This window comes from Osmerus eperlanus, chromosome 5 (assembly GCF_963692335.1).
Source record: "Osmerus eperlanus chromosome 5, fOsmEpe2.1, whole genome shotgun sequence".
Taxonomy (NCBI): Eukaryota; Metazoa; Chordata; class Actinopteri; order Osmeriformes; family Osmeridae; genus Osmerus; species Osmerus eperlanus.
Genome location: NC_085022.1, coordinates 8,249,262 through 8,268,251, shown reverse-complemented (window position 1 = coordinate 8,268,251; position 18,990 = coordinate 8,249,262). Strand labels below are relative to the sequence as shown.

General features: G+C 42.2%; 2 protein-coding genes across 3 annotated transcripts; both read left to right on the top strand.

The window, feature by feature from the left end:
- Positions 1-13,639: 13,639 nt before the first annotated feature.
- LOC134021060 (uncharacterized) lies at positions 13,640-15,862 on the top strand. Of its 2 annotated transcripts, XM_062461508.1 has the most exons (9): positions 13,645-14,202; positions 14,488-14,558; positions 14,646-14,822; positions 14,913-14,974; positions 15,057-15,143; positions 15,231-15,272; positions 15,341-15,514; positions 15,594-15,629; positions 15,728-15,862. In XM_062461508.1, exons 1-8 carry the CDS (start codon positions 14,045-14,047, stop codon positions 15,627-15,629), a joined length of 807 nt encoding a protein of 268 aa, XP_062317492.1. In that variant the 5' UTR covers positions 13,645-14,044; the 3' UTR covers positions 15,728-15,862. The 2 variants fall into 2 exon arrangements, 1 of the variants encoding a protein (XP_062317492.1); XR_009930470.1 differs by having other exon boundaries at positions 13,640-14,202; positions 15,341-15,629; positions 15,728-15,838.
- Positions 15,811-17,521, top strand: LOC134021059 (putative nuclease HARBI1). The gene is made up of 4 exons (XM_062461507.1): positions 15,811-16,282; positions 16,352-16,467; positions 16,564-16,675; positions 16,770-17,521. The coding sequence occupies exons 1-4, from the start codon at positions 15,811-15,813 to the stop codon at positions 17,138-17,140; spliced, it is 1,071 nt and encodes a 356-aa protein (XP_062317491.1). The 3' UTR covers positions 17,141-17,521.
- Positions 17,522-18,990: the final 1,469 nt, after the last annotated feature.

The window sequence follows — 18,990 nt, the reverse complement described above, 5'->3', positions numbered from 1 at the left end:
CCGCTTCTCCCCACCATCCTCTTTTTTTACATGCTACTATTATGAGTGCCAAATTACTCGCCCTCGCTCCTGTTTTAGGGACTACACAGTAGTCATGATCTGGAGCCATTTCGGTCTCCAAGTCCGAGTCTGACTCAGGTGCGGGACTCTCGGCTGGCGGACGCCGTTCCCAGACGCTTTGTCTGGGCGCAGGTAGTTTGTACCCATTCCACGAAAAGGAAACTGGTAAGGCTCCCTTCTTCAGCCTCCTCAACCCTGCGGCAGTCACATTAAAATCAGTCTGCTTAAAATGCCGACTACAGACCCGGGTGTTTTGGTCGGGTTTAAGTCATCCCTCCAGATCTTCTGCTTCCACTACTGTACAATATATGAGTGGCAGGTATAGTTAGCCTAGCTGTTAGCTCTAAACCTACAGTTAATTTGCTAGACTACCTTGTTAGTCTTCCGTTCCAGGCCGCGGGGAGGTACTGTACAATTCGTCCAGTCACCAGTGCCGTAGTGGTAGGTAGCTAAATTCTAAATTCTAGCTATAGCTGTCTAGTCTACTCTAGTCAGCTTTGCGCTGTTGGTCGGATACAATACAAAGTGATTCTTTACAGTCAAGTGAAATGTTCGGTTTACATACACATTACAACAGATCAGAGTGGTTTACAAAGATGCCTTTTCCATTCATACGTCTCTGAGCTTTCTTTTAAATAACATAAAACAGTAATATATGGACGTTGATTTAGATGCTTTTATGAATCAATATGTCCTATCGCTTGGGAGGTACTGTACAATATACGAGTGGCAGGTATAGTTAGTTAGCCTAGCTGTTAGCTCTAAACCTACAGCTAATTTACTTGACAACCTTGTTAGTCTAACGTTCCAGGGAGGTACTGTACAATTCCCCCAGTCACCAGCTAGTGTCGTAGTGGTAGCCAGTTAGCTAAAAATTCTAGCTATAGTCTAGTCTACTCTTGTCAGCTTTGTTGTCTTTGCGCTGTTGGTCAGCTACAATAGACAAGTTTACGCGCCAAATCCCAGGGGGCCGCCATAACTCTACACAAATGCATTTCATTTCCGCCGGAAGTGGTTTGCAAAGCGTCTGCCGGTGTAAACACAGCGATGTTGATGCTAGCTTGGGATCACCGTTCTACTACTTTGACATACTTGTCGTTTGACATTTACTACTGGATAAGTTGCCAACGTCGTCGCCATACTTTTAAGTACATTTTAGAGTAGATTCATAGTTATAAAGCTTTTGCCAGTCCATCATTTTGTAGCTTTTAACATGGAGCAAAGGCAATGTCAGAAGATGACTTTAGTCGGTGATTCATTAGAACATGTTGCTCTCAGCAAAATGTAGGCTAATTATTTGGCTAAAGGATGCCACACGTATCAGACAGAAGTTCTTCTATAAATTCGTAGCCCGACATTAAAAACATTTATAGTCGGTTGACTGATCGCGTTGTTGTACCCAGTCAAAGGAATAAACACACAGGAACATCATGAACATTCAATGGTCTTGCCAGTTATCCTGGCAAAACATGTAGCATAATGTTCTTTATTTATTGCCAGGACACGGTCCCAGTAGCCTAGGTATACATAACATTGAAAGCTAACTCGTTTGGAATTTCTAGGCTATTGATGTTACATGTTGATGTTCAGCCTATTCAATTTAACAACTTCAGAAGGACAAGACAGGCAGTACACTGTTATCCTTATTTAAGTGGCTTGTCACTACCTGAAGTGCCTACTTATCTATCTATTCTTCCTATGAACCCGGTTATGACTGCTTTAACCCTCGTGCAGCCTTCGGGTCACATGACCCAAAGGTTCATAACGAACCATCGTTGTGTTTACCCAATTTTACCCAATACAAAAACAAATAAAAATAATTTTCTTTTAACCATCGCAATGTGGGGGGTCTGAGACAGCCCAACGGTTAAAAGAAAATGATTCACTTTGTTTTGGTATGCGGTAAAGTTGTCGCAATACGATGGTGGGTCACAATGACTGATGGGTCAGAATGACCCGAAGATAACACAAGGGTTAAACAAGCACCGGTTGGCTACACACCTCATGCCGGGATTTTACAGGTGTGTATTGGCACTTTGAAAAGTTTGAATTATTATATCCACATATCAATGTATAATTATTAAATCCACTGCAACAATAGGACAAAGGAACACCAACAAAATGTGAATAGCCTACAAACAATAAGCATACTACTGTAGTATAACTGTAACAGGCTAGAGGCGATTCTAGGTTTTAAAACTGGTGGTCGTAGCACTCTATCTAACCACTCGTTCAGGTGCTTTCTCGAGTGTTTGCAACCAACTACCGCACACGTCGTTCCCGTATGGAAGCAAATTGTTACCAAAATTCAAATGAAAATGCATTTCCAGAAATGCATTTGCATTTTAAGAATGTGGCTGCATTATTTGACTCATAAATGAAATTAGTAATCAATCATCCTATTTGCATTTTAATTTTCTTCTTCAAGAGTGCTCAATCTTTCACTTAATTAAAATGAAAAAGAAATAGACATTTGAGATTTAATTTTCAAAACATGCCCCAGTAAATAGATACCAAAATTCAATTTGAAATGTAAAATTTGAAAATTAAAATGCATTTCCAGATATGCATTTTCATTTTAAGAACGTGGCTGCAAAATCGTGACCACAATTCAAATTCAAATGCATTTCCAGAAATGCATTTTCATTTTCAAGAACGTGGCTGCAAAATCGTGACCACAATTCAAATTCAAATGCATTTCCAGAAATGCATTTTCATTTTAAGAACGTGGCTGTAAAATCCTGACCACAATTCAAATGCATTTGCAGAAATGCAAAATGAACGAAAAAGCATTCTGAGCGGCGCAGCAGAGTGACGTCAGTAGCCGCTCTTCTTCAGCTCCCTGCTGACCGAGCTATCCATCTTGTTCGGTAGGGGGCGGTGTGTGCACATCTGCATTGCATTACATTGCAAATGTGCCGGGAAATTGATTGAATTGCCGGGTCTTTAGAGCAGCGTTCCCCAACCGGTGCCCACCGGTCCGCGGACCGGTACCGGTCCGTGGGTCATTTCGTACCGGGCCGCACAAAAAATAAATAACATTATTTCCTTTTAATTGATTATCAGAGTCTGAAAGACGTTTTATTCTGAAAAATGACCTGATTCTCTCCTTCTCCGTGGGCCTTTTCCCCTGAGCAAAAAAGCTCTGCAAAGACGTGTGTTTACTCATTTAAACATTCAAACATTTAGCAAGTTTGTGGGCTTTATTGAACGGTATCATGCGCGTCTCTTCCTCTTGACACATGACAAGTGATAGTTACCACTCAATGAAGCCTGTTTTGGAATAGGCCTGAACTGGATATAAGGAACGCACTTCGGGTGTCACTGTCGTAGCTTATAGTCACACACAACAGTGGGACTGACACATCGAAAGCTAGCTAGTAACAATATAACGATGGAAAACCAGGCTAAGAAACTTAAAGATGGGTCAATTGAAAAAACGGCTGTTTATTTTACATAAAACTCAAAAAACTATTTTTCGCTCAAATCAGCTAAACTATTTTTCTTGCGCGCTCCGCACGCTCGCATTAGGTGTGGAAGTCACTAACTAGGATCACATCAAACCCAGAATGTACATGCATTAGCAGCGCAGCTGTCCAGGGCCTATCTTTCCTCCCAGTCCGTTCTGCCGGTCCGTGAAAATATGTCTTACATGAAAGCGGTCCGTGGCGCAAAAAAGGTTGGGGACCGCTGCTTTAGAGGACGCATCACAGACCATGGCGCTCCCTCAAATTGTGCAAACACTGTTAGAATTAGCTGAACAGGTAGAATCTAATAATATATCTGAGTCTGATGCCCGTGACCGAGTAGAACAAGTCATAGAGAGCTTGGCTGCAGACTCATACGTCACAGATGTACACATTAATAGTAGCTCTGCCACTGTTTTATTCATTGTTTGACATCAAGTTGCTCAGTCTGTGATGCGTCCTCTAAAGACCCGGCAATTCAATCAATTTCCCGGCACAACAACCGAAAAAGATGGGTAGCTCGGTCAGCAGGGAGCTGAAGAAGAGCGGCTACTGACGTCACTCTGCTGCGCCGCTCAGAATGCTTTTGCGTTCATTTTGCATTTCTGCAAATGCATTTGAATTTGAATTGTGGTCAGGATTTTACAGCCACGTTCTTAACCCTTGTGTTATCTTCGGGTCATTCTGACCCATCAGTCATTGTGACCCACCGTTGTATTGCGACAACTTTACCGCATTTAAAAACAAAGTGAAGCATTTTCTTTTAACCGGTGGGCTGTCTCAGACCCCCCACATTGCGAAGGTTAAAAGAAAATTATTTTAATTTGTTTTTGTATTGGGTAAAATTGAGTAAACACAACGATGGTTCGTTATGAACCTTTGGGTCATGTGACCCGAAGGCAGCACAAGGGTTAAAATGAAAATGCATTTCTGGAAATGCATTTGAATTTGAATTGTGGTCACGATTTTGCAGCCACGTTCTTGAAAATGAAAATGCATTTCTGGAAATGCATTTGAATTTGAATTGTGGTCACGATTTTGCAGCCATGTTCTTAAAATGAAAATGCATTTCTGGAAATGCATTTGCATTTGAATTTTGGTAACGATTTGCTTCCATATTCCCGAACCACTTTTCTTCATGTTGTAAATTGTATATCCTCTTTGTCACTGCGATATCAGTGCTTTGTCGGCACAACGGAGCTAGCTAGCAAAACAAACCCAGCCCGCCAGAACGGAAGTGAATTGCATCGAAGGGAGGAGTTTAGGAAGTAGAGCGGAAACGGCTCATAAACTTGTCTATACAAAGTCATTCTTTACAGTCCAGTGAAATGTTTGGTTTACATACACATTAGTAATGTGTGAAAATGCATGTTTGTAAACCACTCTGATCTGTTGTAATTTCATACGTCTGAGCTTTCTTTTAAATAACAGAAAACAGTAATATATGGACGTTGATTTAGATGATTTTATGAATCAATATGTCCTATAGCTTGCGATCCACTTTTGTGTCGGGACCCACCACTTGAGAAACACAGTCCTACACACAATTAGACAAAATATGTCCTACACCAGCTTGCGATCCACTTTTGGGTCGGACTCGGGACCCACCACTTGGTCCTACACATAATTAGACAAATGCAATATTAGACGTCCCATAGCCTACAAGTGACCCTTTCAATATAGCAAAGATGGGTGTTCATTTTTTCATCCTTAATGTATTGTGTAAAATTACGTTAAATGCTGATGTGTTTCTAACCAGGTGCCCTTGAGAGGATTAAGGAGTTGAAGAAGCAGATGCTGTCTTCCTCTTGTTGGGCAACCAACAACTTGTTTATATCTGATTAGAATTGACTTTTTAAGATTCCTCCTGAGTGCTGCATCTTCATGAGCTTCATTTGGCCTCCTTAATTGAGTAATAGATGTAATTTAAAAGTTAGTGCTGTCAAACGTTTAAAATATTTAATCGCGATTAATCGCATTAATGTCATAGTTAACTCGGGATTAATCGCAATTAATTGCACATTTTTATCTATTCTAAATGTCTCTTGATTTCTTTTTGTCTGTTTTTTTTTCTAATTTTAATGCTCTTATCAACATGGAAAAGTGGATCGGATTGTTTAGTGCAAATGTTTTTGTTATTGAAAACAACATTGCAATCGCCTGGCTTTGAAGAGAGGGCGGAGAATTTGCATCAGCTGTGTGCTTGGCCATCAAGTGGTATTTCTGACTGAACGAGCTGCGATGATAGCTCAGTTCACAACGACAAAACACACAGTTCACTTTGGTCTTGTCAATGGAACCATATGGCAACTTTTTAAAAGTAAACTTTCCATTCAGAATCTTATTGGCATTCATTTCAGCGTCTCGCGCTCACCATCCACTCAAAACGTAACGTTAGCCTACTACTCTTTAGCCTCGCAAGCCCAAAGAAGTGTGTGTGGCGTGCCTGTTGTTTTGTTTCCGGTCTAGCTAGATCTGGTGTGGTGTTGTAGTTTCTCTAACGTCAGTAGTTGTTGCAACAGCATGTGAAAAAAACTACAATTTTTCTAGGCCAAAAAGAACGTTAAGCGTGCGATAAACAAATTGACGCCATTAATTTGGGTATGCGTTAACGCCGTTAATAACGCGTTTAACTGACAGCACTATTAAAAATATATATTATTAAGGGAACATAATGGTCTTACAACTGCAGTCATACACTTACATGCGTTTTAAATATGTCCTATTGTGTGTGAGACCTCTGCTATGTCTGGTTTGCTGAAGTGGGCAGTCTGGAAAAGTATATCTAAGGAGTTGCACATGGACAGATATTGTGATTAGATTGGCCTACTTTAAACAAAATATCAGTATAAGAGAAACTTAATGGGTGGATTTATATTGCCAACTTGTCTGGGAAAAGTACACCTTAACATTTTACCAATTTAAGACTTGCATGTAAGTAGGCGAATGTGTCACATTAAAGAGTTTTCAAAATCCTATGTTTGTGGGGTTTGTTGCACTTCCGCTAGGGAAGACATTTCTCCTATCCCACCTTCCTCTCATCCACAGATAGGCCAACCTCTGACTCAACATTAACCCAATTTAATAAACCCAATTTTTTTCATTAAATAGTAGTAGGCTACATTGATTAGCGAGGTGAATAGCGAATGGGATGTGAGATGAGCGGTTACGTGACACTGACACAGTAAATTCAGAAAAGTAAAAATTTCCAAATATAGTTTAAAAGAAATATTGAATTCACTCATTGTTGTAATTGCATGTTAGCTTGTTAAAATCTTTCTAAATTGTAAATGGAGGCTTTGACTGCGTCCATTTGGTTATGGTTACTTTTCATGTCATCCATGGTCACCCCGAGGTTCCTGGCAGAGGATGAAGGGGTCACCGTCGCCGATCCCAGGGTGATTGAGAGATCGTGGGAGATGGAGGGTTTGGCCGGGATGATGAGTAGTTCTGTTTTGGCGAGGTTCAGCTGGAGGTGGTGCTCGGTCATCCAGGCGGAGATGTCTGTGAGGCAGGCCTTGATCCTAGCTGAGATCCCCGGATCAGTCGGGGGGAACGACAGGTACAGCTGCTTGTCGTCAGCATAGCAGTGGTAGGAGAAGCCATGGGAGGTGATGATTGGTCCAAGCGAGGTGGTGTAGAGGGAGAAGAGGAGGGGAAGAGCTGGCGGGGGCCTGACACTTTGCCTCCCCAGGAGACCTGGTAGGATCTTCCCGACAGGTAGGATGAGATCCACTGAAGTGCAGTGCCAGTGATGCCCATCTCAGAAAGTCTGGCCAGCAGGATTTGATGGTTAACCGTATCAAACGCTGCAGAAAGGTCCAGCAGAATGATGATGGATGACCTCGAAGCCGCTTTGGCAGACTGGAGGGCCGTGGTGACTGACAGGAGGGCAGTTTCTGTGGAGTGGCCAGTCTTGAAGCCCGATTGGTTGGGGTCAAGCAGGTTGTTCTGAGAGAGGAAGTTTGACAGTTGGTTAGATACAGCGCGTTCAATTGTTTAAAAAAAGAAGGGTAGTAGTGATACCGGTCGGTAGTTCTGGAGGACAGCTGGGTTACTGGAGGGTTTTTTGAGTAGAGGGCTAACTCTGGCCTGTTTGAAGGCAGAGGGGAAAGTGCCAGAAGTAAGAGAAGAGTTAAGGACATGGAGAAGAAAAGTTATGATGGAGGGAGAGATGGTTTGAAAGAGAGGGGAGGGGACTGGATCAAGGGGACAGGAGGTGGGGCGATGAGAGAGAATGAGGTCAGAGATCTCTGCCTCGGACGGGAGAGAAAGCGTTTAGACATTTAGTTGGGTCAGTCATAGAGGGTGAGTGGGTAGGAAAGGTGTGTTCAGGGAACCGACTGCTAATGTCAGCAACTTTTTTCTCAAAGAAGGAGGCGAAGTCGTCTGCTGTCAGGGTGGAGAAGGTGGAGAAAAGTTTGTGAGGGTTTGAGGCAGTTAATTTTGTTCCGGAAGTAGTGGGTTTTAGAATCAGTTATGCGGGCAGAGAAGGATTTGAGGAGGGAGTGATACTTATCGAGGTCCAGACCGTCTTTGGACTTGCGCCATCTCCTCTCAGCTGCCCGAAGGATGGGCAGGGCTCTAGAGTTTGGTAGAGACCAATTTGGTCGCACTATGCGACCAAAATGTGTACGGGTGCGACTAATTTTTTCCTAGGTCGCACCGGTGCACCTAACCTCCTCGCATCCGCTGTCTCTCCACAAACGAAGCGTTTGTTATCCTAAGACGGAACTGACACTCATGGTTGGATCATATCGTGGTCTAAACCAATCAAAGACAGAGATGGGGCGGGTCTTTGCCTCTGATTGGCTGTGGTCCAGATATTCCTGTAGCTCCGTGCTGTGTGATTGAAATTACGACCTGAGCACCAGAGAGTCAGTTTAGCAGACCTGGGCATTGTATGGCCCGCGGGCCATAACCGGCCACAGGCTGTCTCAATCCGGCCCGTGTGAGGTAAATCAAAAATTTTAAATAAATAAATGTGTTGAGCGGTAGTAAATATGTAGTCCTGAAAGACTACAGTGATCAGGCGATTTACATATGTGCGCTTGCGCAACTTCACCGACAGGAGAGTTAGCTGTTGGTTAGCCCTCGAAAATGAAAAACTTTGCCACTGATTAACTTTTAACAAGACATGGACTTCTAAGTATCTGTTTACTGAGGTCAAAGTGAAAGCTGTGAAGAAAAAAAACTAACGCGGACATAATAAGAACTTGACTGATTCAGTGGGCGCGGGCTGATGGTTTGCTAGTTGAACTGCAGACCCTGATCATTACCTGTCAGCTGTCCTTCGCATATCCACCTCAGACATTCAGACAGATTTCATTATTTTGTACTCGTTTTAACCAGACCCCTCGACCAAAGACGATCAAGCAAGCTCATGCTGCTTGGATGCCTTCAACCCTTTTGGTTGGCTTCTTTTCTGGGAAAACCTTTCTGGTAAGTAGATTATTTATACATGTAAGATAGTAGCCTTAAGAAGGCCTGTAGGGGGCAGTTGTTGTACCTTACGAGCCACCGTAGTTAGCACTTGTTCTGGGTAGGTCGCCGCTCTTATTTAGAACTGCTTGTGCTCCGTTAAGGTAGGCAGGTTAATCGGGGGCGGGTACCATAGAAGTGTGAATATGTTGAGAATTTGTAATAATACCTCATTTGTTCATATGTTGGTTATTAATTGTATAGTTACAGTGAGTAGGTTCAAGTACTACAAATTAGTTTTTTTATGTACTGGTGCAGGGCTCCAGACTAACTTGTTGCCTTGGTTGCACTGGTGCGCCTAACTTTTTTATTTAGGTGCACCAGCACAAAATGTAGGTGCACCCAAATTTTTCCTTGCGTCGCCACAATTTCAAGGTCACCTTTTTATCACGCTCCATATACATTCATATATATTATGTAAATGATCTTAAACAAGAATAAGGTGTAGGTAAATATAGGCCTATTTTTTATTTGAAGCACAATCATACTGTAGCCTATATATATATATACACAGTTAGGTCCATAAATATTTGGACATTGACACAATTTATCATTTTGGCTCTGTATACCACCACAATGGATTTGAAATGAAGCAATCAAGATGTGCTTTAACCCTTGTGTTATCTTCGGGTCGTTCTGACCCATCAGTCATTGTGACCCACCGTCGTATTGCGACAACTTTACCGCATACAAAAACAAAGTGAAGCATTTTCTTTTAACCGTTGGGCTGTCTCAGACCCCCCACATTGCGAAGGTTAAAAGAAAATTATTTTTATTTGTTTTTGTATTGGGTAAAATTGGGTAAACACAACAATGGTTCGTTATGAACCTTTGGGTCATGTGACCCGAAGGCAGCACGAGGGTTATGTGCAGACTTTCAGCTTTAATTTCAGGGTATTTACATCCAAATCAGGTGAACGGTGTAGGAATTACAACACATTTTATATGTGCCCCCCCCCTTTTTAAGGGACCAAAAATAATTGGACAAACTAACATAATCATAAATCTAATTGTCACTTTTAATACTTGGTTGCAAATCCTTTGCAGTCAATGACAGCCTGAAGTCTGGAACCCATAGACATCACCAGACGCTGGGTTTCGTCCCTGGTGATGCTCTGCCAGGCCTCTACTGCAACTGTCTTCAGTTCCTGCTTGTTCTTGGGGCATTTTCCCTTCAGTTTTGTCTTTAGCAAGTGAAATGCATGCTCAATTGAATTTAGGTCAGGTGATTGACTTGGCCATTGCAGAACATTCCACTTCTTTGCCTTAAACTCTTTGGTTGCTTTCGCAGTATGCTTCGGGTCATTGTCCATCTGCACTGTGAAGCGCCGTCCTATGAGTTCTGAAGCATTTGGCTGAATCTGAGCAGATAATATTGCCAGAAACACTTCAGAATTCATCCTACTGCTTTTGTCAGCAGTCACATCATCGATAAATACAAGGGAACCAGTTCCATTGGCAGCCATACATGCCCACGCCATAACACTACCTCCACCATGCTTCACTGATGAGGTGGTATGCTTTGGATCATGGGCAGTTCCTTCCCTTCTCCATACTCTTCTCTTCCCATCATTCAGGTACAAGTTGATCTTGGTATCATCTGTCCATAGGATGTTGTTCCAGAACTGTACAGGGTCTTTTAGATGTTTTTTGGCAAACTCTAATCTGGTCTTCCTGTTTTTGAGACTCACCAATGGTTTACATCTTGTGGTGAACCCTCTGTATTTACTCTGGTGAAGTCTTCTCTTAATTTTTGACTTTGACACAGATACGCCTACCTCCTGGAGAGTGTTCTTGATCTGGCCAACTGTTGTGAAGGGGTTTTTCTTCACCAGGGAAAGAATTCTTCTGTCATCCACCACAGTTGTTTTCCGTGGTCTTCCGGGTCTTTTGGTGTTGCTGAGCTCACCAGTGCGTTCTTTCTTTTTAAGAATGTACCAAACAGTTGATTTGGCCACACCTAATGTTTTTGCTATCTCTCTGATAGGTTTGTTTTGATTTTTCAGCCTAACGACGGCTTGCTTCACTGATGGTGACAGCTCTTTGGACGTCATATTGAGAGTTGACAGCAACAGATTCCAAACACAAATACCATACTTGAAATGAACTCTAGACCTTTTATCTGCTCCTTGTTAATGAAATAACGAACTCCCTTTATGAGGGAATAACATACACCTGGCCATGGAACAGCTGAGCAGCCAATTGTCCAAATTACTTTTGGTCCCTTAAAAAGGGGGGGGGCACATATAAAATGTATTGTAATTCCTACACCGTTCACCTGATTTGGATGTAAATACCCTGAAATTAAAGCTGAAAGTCTGCACTTAAAGCACATCTTGATTGTTTCATTTCAAATCCATTGTGGTGGTATACAGAGCCAAAATGATGAAAATTGTGTCAATGTCCAAATATTTATAACTAACTGTATATATATATATATATATATATATATATATATATATATATATTTAAGTGCTTCACTGAGCTACCAAACTAAAACATTTTAAGCAAAATAAAACATTTCAAAATAGAAAGTGCTACTGTTTAAAAGTGCTTCCCTGAACTGAGACCTAACATTTCATGGCTCAAAGTCTTATAGCAGGTCCCACCTTGCTGTCGCATGCCCTTCAGATGGCCAACACCTGTAATTTGGCCTTCTTGCCCTATGGCCTTGGCTAAATCATCTTGCCACACTCTCCCTAGCATCAAAATCCTAGCTCCATGGGTTAGCTCCATGGCCCAGCTTCGTATCTCAGGGGTCCGCAATTCATTTTTACAAGGGGCCACATGAGAAACCTGAAATGTGTTGGAGGGCCTCATCAATTTGCTCACTATTAATTTTCTCCCATTGTAAAAAGCAGTAAAGTATATATTTTGATTAGCTGCTACTGGTTATCAGAAGAATAAGGATATTCTGTAAATATTTATATAAATATTTTAGATTTTGGTGGACCTTGGAAAGATTATAGAAGTAATAAACAGCAACAACAGTGTTTCATTTTATTTGTAACCAGTTAATCTTCACAAACACTGAAAAGTTGTTTTGCAGTATGTTAAAGATGTGGAATTGATCCAACTTTATACAAAAAGCAATACGTTTTTTCAGTTCATTTTGTTCTGTGAGAGAAATCCAGTGGGCTTGAACAAGTGCATCGAAATCTGTCTGAATGTCTGAGGTGGATATGCGAAGGACAGCTAACAAGCAAACCATCAGCCCGCGCCCACTGAATCAGTCAAGTTCTTATTATGTCCGCGTTAGTTTTTTTTCTTCACAGCTTTCACTTTGACCTCAGTAAACAGATACTTAGAAGTCCATGTCTTGTTAAAAGTTAATCAGTGGCAAAGTTTTTCATTTTCGAGGGCTAACCAACAGCTAACTCTCCTGTCGGTGAGGTTGCGCAAGTGCACATATGTAAATCGCCTGATCACTGTAGTCTTTCAGGACTACATATTTACTACTGCTCAACACATTTATTTATTTTAAATTTTTGATTTACCTCACGCGGGCCGGATTGAGACAGCCTGTGGCCGGTTATGGCCCGCGGGCCATACAATGCCCAGGTCTGCTAAACTGACTCTCTGGTGCTCAGGTCGTAATTTCAATCACACAGCACGGAGCTACAGGAATATCTGGACCACAGCCAATCAGAGGCAAAGACCCGCCCCATCTCTGTCTCTGATTGGTTTAGACCACGATATGATCCAACCATGAGTGTCAGTTAGGATAACAAACGCTTCGTTTGTGGAGAGACAGCGGATGCGAGGAGGTTAGGTGCACCGGTGCGACCTAGGAAAAAATTTAGTCGCACCCGTACACATTTTGGTCGCATAGTCTTGAAGCATACTCTTGAAGGATTCATATATCTATGTGTCTATTCCAATATGTAATGATAGTTTTCAATGACACAAATCTGTGTTCTAGAAAGAGTGGTCTGGAGTCGCAGAGGTCCCATAATATCAGCTTTAATGCAGCAGTTGGAAATCAACAAGTACAGAGCTCTGGGGTTGTCTACGTTTCCCTACCCGCAACAGAGTTTGGGCTGGTTCACGAAGTCCAACTGGCTATCTTTCCCTGCCCCAGCATATTATATACAATGCAATTGAAACACAAGTATCAAAAAGGGTTCAGCTTGTTCTCTCGTGCGCCAGGGAGTTGTTCTTGCCTACGCGCGTCCCACCTGCTCGGGTGCCATCTCCACCCAGTTTCAAGGTTGTTTCTGAAAATGAAGAGATAGAGACACAAAGAACAGCCTGCTTCCCACACTCAGTGTGAGACCCAATGTTTAAGCCTGAGCACACTTCTAAGTTCATAATTTTAATAAGCACAATGCATAACTTTAATAAGCACAATATATTCTTTACTCTAGAGCCCTGCGGTGTACAAAATTGGTTTGTACAAAACTATTGTGGCTAGCCGGTGGACTAGCATTAGCTATTCTGGTAGAGTGCTATATTTTAGTTAGCTTCGTAGAACTATTTATTTTACACTGTATTATTTTTACGTTAAGATCGTTTGTTTTGTGGATTTATTGTTAACTGAAGAAAGTAAGAAAATAACTGTTTGTGCTCCGTTAAGGATCGAACCAGCCTTCTCTATGAAAATAAACACCGATGGTCTCAGCCACAATCTTCGACCCCAGCGTCCCGTGCCTCCTTCTCTCCGCACTAAAACCCTAAAATCTAACACAACGCAGAGTATATCAGCAGTGCCGAGGGGCTCGACCAGGCGGCAGACGCGCAGAGGGAGTGGGTTACATACACACAAGTTATACACATACCTGTGGCATGATATTGAGATGAAAGCATGACCAGGGGCCTGTTGCACAAAAGTAGAATTAAGACATCCGGGATAAATGACTCAGCTGAGCTCAATGAAGCCAAAACATGTGCGTCCAGGCTTAATTGGTTGCACAAAGACCAAGCCAGGATGAGCAGACACGGATTCATTAAGCCAGGTGAAACCAATCCTGGATAGGTGCGCGCTCACGGCTCACTCAAATAGACCCCGCCACAGATCACAGATTAACTGATTTACCATGGCAACTAGAGCCGCGTACTTTTCCCCGTCGGAAGCACAAATCATCATGGAGGCATACGAGGAGGTAAAAGATATAATTAAGAAGAAAGGCAACACCGCCACAGTGATAAAGCAAAGAGAAAAAGCGTGGCAAAGTATTGCAGACCGCCTGAATGCGTAAGTAGTGCACAATTACACACTCACCGCTCCGCTGAAACATCACAATTACAATTCAAATATTTAATTCACATCTCCAAAAATGCAGTTGTACTGTAATTATGAAACGGTTAAATTTTTAATTGAAATGCACTGCAGATATGAGTGAAATTGTGTAAAGTAACTCCATCACACTGTATAAAGCTATGATAAATTTTTTGATATTTTTACTGAAAACAAGACAAAAATACCAAGTAATTTTTTGCAGTGTGACTCCATTAAATGTGTGTGTGTGTGTGTGTGTAGATTAAACATGAACGGGCCAAAACGGACATGGCAGCAGGTCAAAATCAAATACAAGAACATTCTGCAGAATGGTATGGTCCCTGACTAATATTTAACAAAGCACAAGCATATATTGTACCCAGAAGGTGCCTGCTCACACATTGTCTGTACTGTTTTAGCAGTGAAAAAGAATACCCACAGACAAGGCACGGGTGGTGGGTCACCAAAGGCTGACCTTACCCCAGCAGAGGACATGGCCTTGGAGCTAAATAAAGGCAGGCCCGTCTTAGAGGGGATCCCTGGGGGGAAAGAGACGAGCATAGGTTCCTCCCAAGATGCCACCCGCTTCATTCAAGGTATGTCCTTCCATCTCTACATGGGATACAACCACATTCATATTGAATCAATTTGGACTGTCTGACTTTGGTTTACCTATTGCCTTGCAGTGTCTGGCAGCACTGTGTTCCTGTTAGAGCCACCAGCACAAGCACCAGACGATGCTGATCCAGTGAGTACTCCATCAAAGGCATACTGTAGGCCTGGCATGTCTTGTCTACTAGCTTCAATATGAATCCGATTAAATGTGATAGGGTGAAGGCCCCAGTGGAGCAGCAACAGCACATGATGGAGACGATGATGAGGAGGAGACCATCTCTCTGGATTCCAGAAGGCATGAGGTATCATGTTAAGACTGTGAAAGTACTATTTACTCTACAATGGTGAGGAGTCCTCATCAAAATCAAAAAATCTAATTTCTTTTACAGGACCCAGATGCTATACAGTGGGAAAACCAGCCTGGCAACATAGTGCGTATTAATAAAAGGACACCACATCCTGCCAAATTCCAGCTGCGCTAATTGTATTGTGTTCACAGAGCTCACAAGCTATCAGAAAGTTGTATGGCAACCACCTCCGGCGCCAAATAGAACTGGCAGACATAGACATTCAGTACAAGAAGAAAAAGATGGAAAATCTTGCACTGGAGTCCGAAATAAAAAAGAGGACAATTAGGAAACTGGACCTTGAAATAAAAAAACTTGAGAGGGAGGTGAGATATGCCTTCAATGTACACTGTATGCTAACTGTAACACAAATGTATTAATCATTATTTTTCTTTCCTCCCCCAGCTCCAAGAAGATGACACAGCTGAAAATAAAAATTAGGTATATTCTCGTAAAGTCAAGTGAGCCATGACATATGAGCTCTTATTGTGAGCACACAGGACGGTGGCATCTTTCTAAGGTTTTTTTTATTTTCCCAGCAATCAGTACAACCAAGTCATCGTTATAAGGCATCGCCCTCTTTTGCCCACCCCCCCAGCACCAGGTGTGGCCACTAGCCTATATGAAGGCCCAAAATTGTGTGTTCCTTTCTGCTCTGACAATGGCATGCCCATTCGTGCGAGATGTGGTGGATGAAGAAGCACTTGTGCTGAGGAGAGCCTTCAGGCGAGAAAGGGTCTTCAGGGACCGGTTGGACCCACTGGCCTTCCCTGATGACCATCTATATGAAAGATACAGGTTTTCTGCAGATGGCATCAGGTATCTATGCAGACTACTGGGTCCCAGGATTAAGCACCGCACTGCACGGAGCCATGCACTGAGTGTGGAGCAAATGGTTTGTGTGGCCTTGCGCTTTTTTGCTAGTGGAGCCTTCCTGTACTCAGTGGGGGATGCAGAACAGCTGAACAAGGCCACAATTTGCCGCACAATAAGGAGTGTGTGTCTGGCTATCAAAGCATTAGCAGATGTCTTCATCTCCTTCCCTGGCCACAGAAGACTCTGTGACATCAAAGAGGAGTTCTATAGGATTGCAGGTAAGAGGATCTACAAATTACAGGACAACTGTTAACACATAGTAGGATACTCATTACTTTGTGTGACAGGTTTCCCCAATGTCATTGGTGCAGTGGACTGCACACACATAAGGATAAAAGCCCCCTCAGGTGCCCATGAGGCCGATTTTGTGAATAGGAAATCCTTTCACAGCATTAATGTTCAGGTGAACATAACTTTTTGATATTGTCCATTGACGAACACTCTGCATTACCAGTGATGTGCATTGATTGGTGTAATATTCCTCATCTTATGATTTCAGATGGTCTGCAATGCTGACTGTGTGATCAGCAATGTTGTGGCAAAATGGCCTGGCTCAGTCCATGACTCCAGAATCTTTCGGGCCTCTGAAATCGATCAGTGCCTATCACAAGGTAAGCCACACAACCCCTATTTATAACCATCATGGCTGTGTCAAGAATATCACTGTGTTTATGAGGTAGTAATGATGAGATTTTGTGTTGACAGGTGAATTCTCTGGTGTGTTGCTGGGAGACAGGGGGTATGGCTGCCAGCCTTTTCTCCTGACACCTTTCACAGACCCCCAGGAAGCACAGCAGGCCTACAACCATGCCCATGCCAGGACCAGGGCCAGAGTTGAAATGACCTTTGGCCTCCTGAAGGCACGCTTTCACTGCCTTCACAAATTAAGGGTCAGCCCTGTTAGGGCATGTGATATTACTGTGGCTTGTGCTGTCCTCCACAATGTGGCCTGCCTGAGGAAGGAGAGGGCCCCCAGAGTGCCACCAGCCATGGACTGGGACAATCCGGCAATCTTCCCTGATGACGACAGTGGTCGGCTGCTGAGGGACCAATATGTGTTGAATTATTTTAGTTAGTATGTGTGCTTTCAATTTTGGTTAAATATGTCCTGCGGTGGCAGAGGAATTTGGGTTTTTTTGGGTTCGTTTTTTTACGAATTTGGCCTCTTATGATGTTTGTGCGGTATACTGTGTGTAATACAAGGCTGCAGGGAGGCTACTGCATCCATTCATTTGTCTGTTCAGTTGATGTGTATGGATTTGTCCTGCATTTATTTTAGTGTGCAGACATGCAGGGTGTGTTATATACAGACCTTTGAATGTGTATGTATCATTTTGTATAATATGCTTGGATTCTGTGCTTTCCATCTTGTAGAGTCACTGTGACTTCAGTTTCGAAAGGAGCTGATGGTTTACCTGCTTTGTTTTGTCCTTATTCAATAAAGGAACATAATGTTACACATTGTGTTTTTATATTCATATGGAATGTGTATTTGTTTATATGACAGAGTACTAGGGCCACACTGAAGAAAAAGGATAAAGTCATAAATTTATGAGGCTGGTTCTTTCTGCAGAAAAGCTACATATTGTTTTTACAGTTTTGATACTTATGACAATGTGATACTTAATATTCTGGCACATCAGCATGTCTTTGTTTATGAAACCATACTGAAGTACAATTTCACGAAATGCCCCACATCTGTCATTTTAACAACTGTCCTCCTTTAAAACAACTGGTTACAATATTATGACTTGTGTTTTTTTCCCCTCTGTGGCCCTAATATTCTATCATTTTATATATAGCCTTATAGTCTATGGGAAACTGTAAATTATCTAATGATAGCAACATCATCTAAAAATCATTTTTTATCCAAAATCATTGAAATTAATGATCACAAACGTTTAAATAATGACAGTGGGTCTAGTTATATGTGATAACAATGTATAGTGAGCAGTGAAATAACTATTGGTTTCCATTTGTGGTGACTGCTGACTGACATTAGGGATGAGATTAAATAGATCCTGGAATTTAGCCTGGTCTGGAGCAGGCTAGCTCCACAGAATAAATCTCCATGGTAATTTATACCATAACATATCCTCCTGCCCCCTATCCATCTTTAGTGCAACCGGATTACGGATCAATTGAGCCAGGATCACCAAGATATCCTGGCTTAATCCCTTATCCTAGTTTTGTGCAACAGGCCCCTGTTGTTGATTTCCACGATCTGATGTCTTTGCTAGCTAGCTCGTAGTAACTTGCTATGTTTAGTCTAATTAGAGCAAACACAATGCAGACATCCATTCTAAATTGATAGCTGTTTTGTGATCTCTTGCTACCATCTACTGCCATTCATTTCCGTGTTGATGGAAAATTTATTATTCCTCATTTATTGTCAGGCCACAGTTCAAGTATTGCAAAAATGAGGCAAGTGTAATTCGTTTGGAAAATCTAGGCTATGGCTACTTGATGGACGACATGTAGAATAAACCAGACATTATACTTATTCAATATAACAACCTATTGAAATGACAAGACAGTAATGTATGACTGTAACGTTTCATAGGGTAAGAAACATACCTCTTGTCATACCACTTGACTGCCTGCTGTTGACCGTTTTCTATTGAACATCTCCCTTTCTAATTTTACAGGTGAATGTGAATGTTGGCCCGCACAGGCCCCGTTCCAAAAGACAGAAAATGTTGAAAGAGGATTGAACTGCTGTACAAATTGTCCATGTATAGTACTACATGGCCTTCTCTCAGGTGTGCAGAGCAAGTAAGGTCAGCACAAAGCGACCCATCCCTGCTGAACATCAACTAAACCGTTGAGCACCTAATTCCTTGGTGTACCAGCAGTGGCTAAAAGCCAATCTCCCATCCCACATCTTCACCACACTGCATAGAGGGACTATAGAGAGCATCCCGAG